Raw genomic sequence first — 11,546 nt, forward strand, 5'->3', positions numbered from 1 at the left:
TGTCGTCATTCCGCCATATTAGAGCAGTGCGGTATAGAGTACATGGACTCTATACTGTAAACCGTCCGTGCTTCCAGCACAAAGTACAATTCCCCATAGATACATACCAACCAGCAAGTTGGAAGCAGTATCCCAATTCAACGCAGATAAGCTGCTCACCAGCGGTGGTATCTACTCAATACGGCGTATATCCCGAACAGTAAGCTTCTATCTCTCCCTCTCATCATCTCATGCCCAATGGGATAAATAACCACATGATCATCAGCGCACCGATCAGACGATAATGACAGCGACGATCCGAATCGCACATCACCCTCAACAAAGAAGATCTTGCGGGCTGAACAAGATCCTAGGGTACTCTAATGGCATCATCCTCCCAATAACCGCACAATCTCACGTCGGCCCCCCGAAAAAAAAAAACCTCGGCACTACACATGGTGACCCCCCCCCGATCGGGGTTGAGTGCAACGACAAGCAGCCACGTCCGTTGAACCACGAAGTTTGAAGAAGCCACTGATAACAGCGCGCATTGATCGAGATAAGCACATGTCGCTGGCGGACAGCTGCAGCGTACAGAGGACAGACACATGTGTTTTGCTTCCCTGGTACGTACTACTTTGACATGTGAAAGTCTTCCCCAACCAGGAGCTCTGGTGCTCGTGGAGAACTGTGGGGATCGGGTCCAGGCCCCTCTATTTCGTTAGAGTACTCCGTAGTTTCTTCACGAATTAATTGATTGTTGATTAGGGGTAATTCTACCTATCCGTAAAGGGAGCTAAAAAGCCGCCCCTAGTAAGCTGGTAGCTGATGCCCGCACTGTTGGCAAGGATATGCATAACACGTGAAAGCGAGAGTGGCCAGCATGAAGCAACATCTACAGTAATCGTTGTTTGCTTGTTCCCTCCAGCTTGGATCCGGAATTCGTTTCTAGATCGTGCTGAATCCCGATTTCTCCAGTCATTGCAGGCGCTGGATCCGAGTTAAGAGCTGTTTGTCCCGGCTTATCAGCTCCTTTCGACAACTCCTCGTAGTCAAAAGTGGTGGTGCACTTGGCGGTCTTTATTATTGGTAGATAAGCGGCCTGCTCGATATCACTGTGGTGACCTGTCCTATCTTCAAGCTATTCTCTGTACTTGGAGTATGTACCTCCGTGTCTGTTCTGTCCAGGACCATGGAATACTCGATGTGGTGGTATGCATACTTCCTCGTAAGTTCAATAGTACTCCATACGCACAGTATGTATATACTCCGTACTTGCGATAAAGCACTGTGATAATCATCGCGAATCATACGGTTGCATGAACTCCGTCCTGATTATTTAGTGGCTAAGCGGACTCACGTCGATCGCCCCAACCGCCAGGGGCCATTTCCTTTTTCACCCCCGCCGCGCAGAGGCTAAGACGGGCTTACAGGAGACGGCGGAGGCTAGATTACCACATCGGGACGAGAAGTGGGAAAAGACCACTTGGTCGCACCCGCGAGTATGGGGTAAGCCAAAATAGATCTAGCAAGATGGATACTGTACTACAGAAGTAAAATCGAAAATCACCGTCCCTCAGCTTTGGTCTACCATTAGTCAAACAAATCGCTCCAGTTCGTTAGTTAACTAAAAGAACAATTGCCTCAAAGCGGGACGTAAAAAGTGGAACGGGGGTGACTATTCGGCCCTCACCGAGAACTGGATAGAAAAGAGTTTCTACGGAAGCAGTAGTTGCTTAGCACCGCCTTAAAAGGCAAAATGCGGGCCTCGAGTGTCCACTCCGCCGCTGCTCTGCCGGCGCCGCCAAGGCTTTTTTTTTTTGACTTGCATGTCGATGCCCACTGCCCTCCACCCCTTTTTTTTCATATCTGGCGTGATCAGGTTCCCCCCTTCCATCCTCAATGTCTCCTACTCTACTCCGTATATTGTTTCGCATGTCCTTATCGATGTATGACTGTTGGAAGGCTTAGCCCCCTTAGTCCTTGAACAGCCAATCTGATCTCGGACTCCGGCACGCCCCGCATCCTTGGGACGGTGATGTCAGCATGATGCGCCTTCGAGCGCCCATTGGGCCAGGGGACTCTGTTCCAGAAGCTGTGGATCGCGGATCGCTCGCCTTGGCGTTGGGGCTGGGTGCGTGTGTATAGAGTCCAGCCGGTGTGTGGCTATAGCATGACTGTCCTCCGAACGGGGAAAACTCTGTACGGAGGATACTGTACTGTACTACCTTTCTGCATTTGCCGTCTACCCGGATATCCGGATGGGGAATCGCTGGGGGTATTCTCTTAGGTAAAGGTCGGGGGTTGCACCGGCCCCGTAGCCTCAGCCTGTACGCAGTACTCTGTAGCACTTTCCCCCACGCCCAGACGGAGTAACTGGACCCGACCGCTATCTTATTCTTGACCCCTTGTTCTTGGGGGATAGACGAATAGGATACTACAAGACGGTAGTAACTAGGTTAGTATGTAACAGGCTACCACACGACCCATCCTACAGTTCCAACTTCCCGCGGATAATTTTCCTAGGAAGGCTATTTAGCTAAGTAGGTTCCATCTGTCCTGTCCCTTCTCCGCGAACCTAAACCTACCCCGGATTTGAGGCACACTTTGTTCCCCCCGCATTGAGAACCTGCCAAGCACGACCGAATGTCACCCTCGTCTCGAGGGGAAAGGGCATGTTGCAACATATCGCAGCGAGCAAAAAAAAAAGTAAATAAAAAAATTGAAGAAATTTCTAACGGGCTGATCAATGACACCTAAGCTCTGGCGGCTCTGACAAATGCGTCGGGACTGGATTACATCTGTCAACCCTGGGAAGGGAACCGGGTTGGACTTGCAGTAGTAGTATGTACTCGTAGCATTCATTCATATGGTAATGGACAAATAACAGGTACACACTGCAGGGTGTGCTCCTATCCTAGGGCACAGGGCTTAGGGGTGTACCCTACAGTCCATCCAGTATCAACCCTGACAGCTACGCATTAGGTAACGATATCTACACCTCCACCTGGCACCGCACAGCACGACCTGTCACCTCCCCCATGCAGGCGTGGCTGAACCCTCACCAGTCAGTCCATGTCCATGCCAAACACCCACTCGCCTGTCGTGTGCCCCGTGGCGCGGGCTGTGAGTTTCAGCGTCGGGGCCGCAGTAGGCCCGTAGGCCCGCATAGCCTATAACCCGCGGGGACTACCCGGGGCGATTGGAAATGAAACGGAGGGCGATGTATCTGGGACAGTTGTCTCCTGTCTGCCGCCCCCGGGTGCCAGCACGTCATGACTCACCTGTAAGGGGGGCCCATGGGAGGGTGAGACTGGTTAGATGGTGGACGGTGGTTGCGCAACTGTGTCCTGACTGGGCGTGGATGTGTGCCCTGTTGAAGCGCTCGGTAGTGGTGGATGTGGCCTATGAAGATCTAGCAAGGGAGGATGGCTGGACTGGACTAGACTGGACTGAGGTGAGCTGAGCTGAGCTGAGCTGTTGCTTCCCCCAGGACGCGGGCGTGGATGTCCCACTTATCGTTCGTTCCGCCCTGCAGGATAATCTGGGGGATCGGACTGTGGAGATGACAAGTTTTGATAACGTAGAGGGTTCGGATTGTGCTTGGCTATGACTAAAATTATATCACCTGGGTCAAGACTCTTGAGGATATACTTTCTCGTGAGCTGTTAGTTTGTCCCTTTGGATTATCGGTGAGAGAGAGGTCTGCAAGATGGCGGGTAGAACAGGGAGGAATAATCATCGGAAAACTCGGACGGTTATTTGGATAGATCTGGCAATTACGCGATCAAGATTTCTTTTGGCCATTTTCGTAATTTCCCATGCCCATTCTTCCCCGCTCCTTCTGGTCTCATGGGCGAACCGTATCTCAGTTCCCAAGAAAAGAGGCTTTGCCACCTGATCCGCTCATGATGTGAGCATTCGAATATCCGCCGTATGCGGGGGGAAATATGAGATAACGGAAGTTGTAAATTTGTCCCGTCAAGAGAAAAATGAGGTGCTCCCAACTCAAAGTTTGCACCATTCCCCGGAATGGCGTCATGGCCACTGCGGGGGAGAAAAAGGTCAATCTCAGTCTAGTAGTCTCTACCCCGTCTTTCCGCGGACGCGGTGTGCAATCTCTGACGCCTCCAGTGGTTTCCGAATAAATGTGCATCTGCGATGTCGGACAGCCAGGACCAGTCAAGTTAATTCTAGTCATCGCCTCACACGGTTTCCAGACCTGGCGATCGCGGAATGCGCCCATGTCCTGCTTATCATGTTCTGCGACCGGGGTTATCCTTGGAATGATAAGCATGTGTACATGACACTTGACACGGGAATAATCTTCAATATTGAGTAATCCGCGGGCGGATAAGTCGATGAGTTGGCAGACTGTTATCGGGGTGATCTGATCCAGCGATCATGGGTAATGTCATTATTCACAGGCCCCCCAACTTGGAGAATTGCGGGGTAGACATGTGTCGGGCGTAAAGTTGGATGGGAAGATCATTGGGGTCCATCTCTCCAAAGGTCAAACTTTGTCGGGGCGATCATCGGAACCATGACCGAAGGAGAAATGGACAGGTATGTCCAGTGAGTTCTTACAGTGGCAGTGCAGGTGGATGGAAGAGGAAACACAGAGAAAAAGAAAGAAGAGGAAAAAGACTCAGATTCAAACTTGATGATCCACCGGAAGTACTGTAGAGACAAAAGGGACATTCCCACTTCATGTCATCCAGTCGTAGTTCATGGTTGGCGAAAATAAACGAAGACGACGCTTTCGGCGAGGCCTGCCCGCTTCGGTCGGCAATGGACACAAGAATTGTGTGGCCTATCCCTTTCCCCCACCCTCTACTGACTATAGCGGGTGGGTAATTATGTCGATCTGTGCGATCGCGGGGACGCGATCTCCAACCCTAGAGAGAAATTTCTGCACCATTCGTGGAGACTGAGGCGAGACAAAAATGGAAATTTTAGACAGGAATCTCTTTTCTGATGGATCGAGAGAGAGATGCCCATTTTAGTTTATCCACGGAAGCTGAGATTTCGGCTGACGGGCTAAATAGGAGATATATTTTGAGCGCGTGGACAAGGACTACGGTAGATACGGAGAAAGATAAGCCTGCCAGAATATGGCGACAAACAGCGCGATTCGTCAATGAGCTGAAACACCTATCGTGTCCCGAACAAAAGACAGGTGGACAGATTGCAGGGAACGCGTAAGAAGAAGCGAGACGATTTCAGGAAGTTGCCCTAAGAACATCATCGTCCAAGCTGGGGAGGGGAGTACGGAGTACGTACATCTCGGCAAAATGCGGATAATTGGATGATGAGGAATGGTAAGATGGAAACTCCGTCCTGTACCTGCTTAGGCTGAGCAAAAAGCGCTCCCCCCTCTGGGTCTCTGCGGATCGAAGGCGCCGAATCCGGAGCTTCTCCAGGGAGACGCCGCCATTGCCCGTGGAGAAAAGGCGGAGGAGGGTTTAAACCTACTTTAGGTCACACTCTGCAGTCTGCATAGGCTACACAGTACTCCGTACACAGCGCACTTACATTAATAATAAAAACAATATTTTATGAGTGCGAGGACGTACAGTATGGCAGTGTGGGGTTTCCTGAATAGGCGGTTGTGGGCGTAAAAAGAGAGCGCGGGCAAAGAACTCCGTGAGGTACGGAGGACTTTATCCCCCCGTCGGCATTCGACCCGGCACGCCCGCGAGTCCGCGACGAGGATTTGTGGAGATATAGCCGTATCCTAATATTTGGATAGACGGTACAGGAGTTTCTGGGTCAGCCCAATCACCCACGGAGTCCGGAGTAGATACGGCCGAAGTAATCACCACTCCAAGCGTCCACTAACCAAACTAACTATTGACGAACGCCTATGCGAGCCTGCTAATCCGGGGTCCCCGACTTAGGAAAAACCCTCCCCTCAATTATCCCGCCACGGAGAAACCTCCATGGATGCGGAGATCCGCCGACCTCAAAGGGGGACGGGCGATGAAATCTCGATATTTCGAGCTGCCAGAAACCAAAAATTAATCGCCACTATCATGGTCCCCGTTTTCGACCTATAGGATGCGAGTCCGGGGGTGAGATTAATCTATCGACAAAGAAAGAGCTTCAAACCCTAGTTCATACAGCTACCTATTGCAGTAGCCTCACTGTGGCCAGACCAGCGGCTGCTTAAGATCTGCGACTAAAGGGCTCCATCCCTGCTGCACGTATGCAGGTCACTCCCACCGCCCTGGATCTCGAATTGCCTGCTGTGACTGACTGTTTCAAGGGCTGGCGGTTACGAAAAAGGGATTATACCGGGGGACATTAAGAACCAGGGCGAATGTCGTGCACGCACGGGGGTCATCGAGTTCCTTGTTACGTAGGTGTAGGTTGGGGACATGGGGGTTGCCAATTTTTTTTGGTATGAGATTATGAATGTGATGCCTACCTAGGCAGGGATAAAATAATAACGAATTTTTGGATTTTAACATCTCCACATTCAGGAGTCAATTGCCCAGTGCCCAGTATCATCGTCGGGGGCTATGATTGCCTACTCGAGCCATCCCCGATCGATCGCCTCATTTGCCTCTTTCCTCCCGATCCAACCACATTCGCAATCTTCGGCACATGGGTGACAATAATCGCCTCGCCGAAATTGGGCCGGGGGGAGGCGCGGCTGTGGGGATGGTCTTGCCGAGTGGGCGTATCTTTCTTTATCCATGGGCCCATGGGATTTGGGAGGGTGGTTTCTTGGGGTTTGGAGACGAATGGAGATGGAGAGCCTGGAGAACTACTCCGTACTACTGTAAGTGAGTGTGGTTCTTCTGGGCTCGCCAAATTGGGTGCTCAGTTCGTCCCCATCGGGAAGGTTCAGGTCAGGCGGGTTTATCGCTTAATGGTAATTACTACTTCGGGACGAGGATGAGACTGGGCTTTTTCCTCCGTACGGGGTAGCGGGAATGTCGCGATAAGCGTGGTCCCGGAGCTGAGAGATAGCCAAATCATCCCGACCGGTAAATGTCCGGACGATTCCCCAGTGTTCTCTAGACAAGACTCCGGATGTCGAGTAAAATCGTGGCTGCCTTCCGGGGAGCATGAACTTGTGCCACCACAGGAGAATTTTGATTCGATGATTAGAAGGATAACAACACTCTACGGCGTACGGGAAGCAGGGGACGCTGAGAAAGGCCCTCGCAAATTTCCGATTCAGCCGTACCCAGCCAGAATGCAACCGAGCCTACGACGAGACTCAGTGGCTGACTGGTTACTTGTACAAATGACAGCGAAGAATTCGAGACAGCCCTTCCACCGGAGCTGAGCTGACAGCCTATAATACGTGCATGCGATTCGCAGGAAGATTTGCATTTTGGCCGGCGCAAGATGCGGCTTTGCGGCTTTGCGGCTGCAGGGTGCGTCGCTAATCGTCAATAATTGGACGATCCGCGCCTATCAGCGGTATGACTGGTAGTGGGATCAAGGTGAGCGTATCGCAGGATCGTCATCGAGTACGTACGTTCGTGCTTGTCAAGGTCTTTTCCTGAGAAGGAATACTATGAAGCACAGGATTAGGCCCTCCGTACACTCCGTCTCGAGGATTGGGGAAAGGGTGCTCACGGTCCTCCTCCACCAAATCCGGGGTATTTCAACCTCCATTCGAACTTCGGAGAAGCTGTCGGTGGTTTATCGGCGAACCTGATTCGCGTAACTATTGGGACAGTGACGGCGTGTCTGAAACAGAAAGCCAAGTCACAGTCGTACTGGAGATTGTATTCATGTGCAAAATCAATGATAATAGGGTAGAGCATTTAAAAGTATAATCCGATACAGTAGTCTACTCCGGACTGTAATCAGATCGACTGGATCCAAGACAATCCCAATGTGACCCGACTGGTTCTCGTACGAGTGTCGGGAAGGATTTGGCTGGATGACCTCGTCGAGTTTTCCTCCTCCCCATGACTAAATCATGCCCAAATCATGTATCATGTGTCGACATCATCGATGATCCGCCCCTTCGTCACTGGCGGAGGAACAAGTTGGGGGTGGCCCGATCGGCCTGGGGGATGAGGGAACAAAAAGACCAAAAGGGGCTGTTTCCTTATCTTTTGCAGTCCAGTCGTAGATTCTGGTATGTGCCAATTGTCTCGAAAGGGTACAATCTTTCGTTTAAGGTTCTCAGGATTACATACAGTCAGCGTTCAAAAGTATTGCCACTGTACCTTTTCCCCAGTGGTCTGGACTGTTTCGTTCTGATCTTACCCAAGGCTGGGGGATGGATTATGGAGTGTACTTTCCGTCGTCATCGCCACTGGTGATGCCATCATCGTTGATCATCCATTTAACCATCCTTTCTTCCGGAGGTTGGTTCTACAAAAAGTTAAGACAATGAGGAAAGCCTAATTGTCTCTGTGTGAGTCACTAACGACAGCTTGTATGAACATGGGAATAGGAGGAGGGGAGAGAAACAAAGCAATCGAGGTTAATAGAATCCTTCAGGTCATGCCCCTCCCCTCCTCCTCCAAAGATACGAAGATAAGGGAACGCCCCCCCCCCCCCCCCCCCCCAAGCTTTCTCCAGACGCGCGATAGCCGGAAGTGGTTGTATGGAGGGACAGAAAGTATGGAGTAATATTTATGGCGTACAGGGTAAGAGCAAGAAAGGGCCACGCACCGGGGGAAATCAGGCCACGGGGTCAGGAATGGAAAGTATGAGATAATCAGAAGAGGACCTTTCGGGGTGGTCGTGTCCGGAAAGTCCCCACACTTGTGGTATGTATGGAGACTGTGGACTATGGAGTACGTTGCCCAGACCTTTTTGGGGTTCCGTCTCTTTTTTTCCCATCTTTTTTTCTTTTTTTCTTTTTTCCCTTTTCTTCTCTGCTCTTTTGGTTTCTGACCCTCCTTCACCACGCCATCGCAGCCGGCCGTCAGATTATGCCCGTCCTCCAGCAGTTCATCGTCTCTGTCAATGGCGCTTTTAACCGGATACCCTTCTATAGTTGAATAGTTCTATTGTCGGGGAATACTAGAAATATTCGACATACGATCTACTATCTGAGATCTTTCTTCTAGTACTGCCCTATCGGACGTCTCTTGCTACTGGAGTAGTATGTAGTATCATGTTCCTATCGACACCAAATTTCTCTTAGCCGGAAATAGCCCACGATGATCTTCCCGGTGCACGTTGCCTCCCTTTGGTCCTCTCGTTTTTTGCAGTTCCCCATTTCGGGTGTTTCGCCCATTTCTTTTCCTTTTTTTTCGCCGATTTTTTCCCTTTTCGCCCCCCCCAGTCCCAGTTCCAGTCGCGGTCCCTGTTCCCCCACACCGTCCCTCACAACCTTGTTACGATCCCGATAAGTTCTGCTCCCTTGGGGACTCTGATTTTTTCTTTTTTTCTTTTTCTTTTTTTTCTCCATTCTGATTTTCTGAGTTTTTCTTTTTTTTTTTTTTTTTTTTTTCTGTTCCCCCAAAAAACCAACTCGCGCCGATTCCGAGCCCCTCCCCGATTTCTCCCTTCCTCATTTTTCCCCTCCATTCCTCAATCCTCCCCTCCTTCCCCCTTCCTTTATCATCTCCTGCTCCCCAGATCGCCCTCTCCAGATTCTTTCTTTCCTCCCTTTTCCTGCATCCCCCATATTTTCCCCCTTGTGCACTCCTTCTCGTGCACTATAACCTATCCTCCGTCCTTGGTCCGAGGTTTTCCAACATACGACCATCCCCTCGCTGATCTGATCGGCCGGATCGACTCTAGCTCTGGACCACCACCCCTGCAGATACATCGTCCGCCTCGGCACAATATCTTACGTTTCCCTTTCTCTATCACAAAGAAAAGGATTACTTGGAAACCATTTCCCGGCTTATATATCCGGTCTTCAGTCCTCTCTCATCCCCAAAAGGAGATATTCACATGTCTCCTCCGGCCTCAGTGGGTTTCTCAAATCTACTGAACCCCCAAGAAGCAGCAGAGTCGGCCTCGTCCACCACTGCCCAATCGACCACCTCACCTTCCTCAGACCCTTCCATGGCTTCTTCGGTCAGCTTGCTGCCGCCTCTCATGAAGGGTGCTCGCCCCGCCAACGAGGAAGTCCGCCAGGACCTTCCCCGGCCTTACAAGTGCCCTCTTTGCGACCGGGCTTTCCACCGCCTGGAGCACCAGACTCGTCACATTCGCACACACACTGGTGAAAAGCCCCATGCCTGCCAGTTCCCTGGGTGCACTAAGCGCTTCAGCCGCTCTGACGAGCTGACTCGTCACTCGCGCATTCACAACAACCCCAACTCCCGTCGAAGCAACAAGGCGCAGCACCTGGCTGCGGCTGCCGCGGCTGCTGCTGGCCAGGATGCCAACATGGTCAACCCGGCCAACATGATGCCTCCTCCCAGCAAGCCCATTACTCGCTCTGCGCCTGTTTCCCAGATCGGGTCTCCGGATGTTTCTCCGCCTCACTCTTTCTCCAACTATGCCAACCACATGCGCTCCAACCTGGGTCCTTATTCGCGCACCTCAGAGCGCGCCTCGTCCGGTATGGACATCAATCTGTTGGCGACTGCAGCCTCGCAAGTCGAGCGGGACGACCACATGGGCTTCCCCGGATCGCGACACAACATGTACGGATCGCGCCATCACGGTCGTGGCCTGCCCTCGCTCTCCGCCTATGCCATCTCTCAGAACATGACTCGGTCGCATTCCAACGATGACGATGATGGCTACGGACATCGTGTGAAGCGCTCGCGCCCCAACTCGCCCAACTCGACTGCTCCTTCGTCTCCGACCTTCTCGCACGACTCGCTCTCTCCTACCCCTGATCACACTCCTCTGGCTACTCCTGCGCACTCTCCCCGCCTGCGCCCTCTAGGAGCCAACGAGCTGCACCTGCCTTCCATCCGCCACCTGTCCCTCCAGCACACTCCCGCCCTCGCGCCCATGGAGCCCCAACCGGAGGGCCCCAACTACTACAGCCCCGGTCAGGGTCACATGGGTCCCAGCATCACCGACATCATGTCAAAATCGGACGGCACACAGCGCAAGTTGCCTGTACCACAGGTGCCCAAGGTCGCAGTGCAGGACATGCTCAACCCGCCCACTGGCTTCTCTTCGATGTCTTCGTCGACGAACAATTCCGTCGCAGGCGGCGATCTAGCCGACCGCTTCTGATCTTCTCTTCTCTTCTCTCCGTGGGACTTGGCCTCTAAGCCCCACATTCTTATGTCTTCTGAATTTGCTGTCATGCGCGCTACGAAACGATATAGACTTGTGCATTTTTCTGGGTTGCAGGCATCAACGGTGTCGGTTTGGATCGGTGTATCTTTCCTTTCTCTTCTCAAATTTTTTTTTTCTTACTGTTGCTTGATCAAGGCGTCTCTTACCAAATAGATGGGCTGGGAAATTCTCCGTGGCTGTTTTCCTTTTCTTTTTACTCCTTTCTCCCTGCCTTCGCGTCCAAAATTCTTCTCTTCTTTTGTCATTCTCCTCTCTGAGACCTGTGGTCTCTATTTGATACATCGATTATGATGTTCCTATCTTACCTCAACTCTCCTAATTGGCTCTCCTAGCTCCAGCTTGGAAATGAAAGAAAACTGATTATCTTC

General features: G+C 51.6%; 1 protein-coding gene across 1 annotated transcript; it reads left to right on the forward strand.

The window, feature by feature from the left end:
• Nucleotides 1–9,864: 9,864 nt before the first annotated feature.
• Nucleotides 9,865–11,112, forward strand: N7458_008539 (C2H2-type zinc finger protein; the record flags this gene model as incomplete). The annotated part of the gene is made up of 1 exon (XM_056911921.1): nucleotides 9,865–11,112. The coding sequence occupies one exon, from the start codon at nucleotides 9,865–9,867 to the stop codon at nucleotides 11,110–11,112; it is 1,248 nt and encodes a 415-aa protein (XP_056764747.1).
• Between the last annotated feature and the right edge of the window lie 434 nt (nucleotides 11,113–11,546).

Source organism: Penicillium daleae (assembly GCF_028827525.1).
Source record: "Penicillium daleae strain IBT 16125 chromosome Unknown utg000007l_segment0_segment0, whole genome shotgun sequence".
Classification (NCBI taxonomy): domain Eukaryota; kingdom Fungi; phylum Ascomycota; class Eurotiomycetes; order Eurotiales; family Aspergillaceae; genus Penicillium; species Penicillium daleae.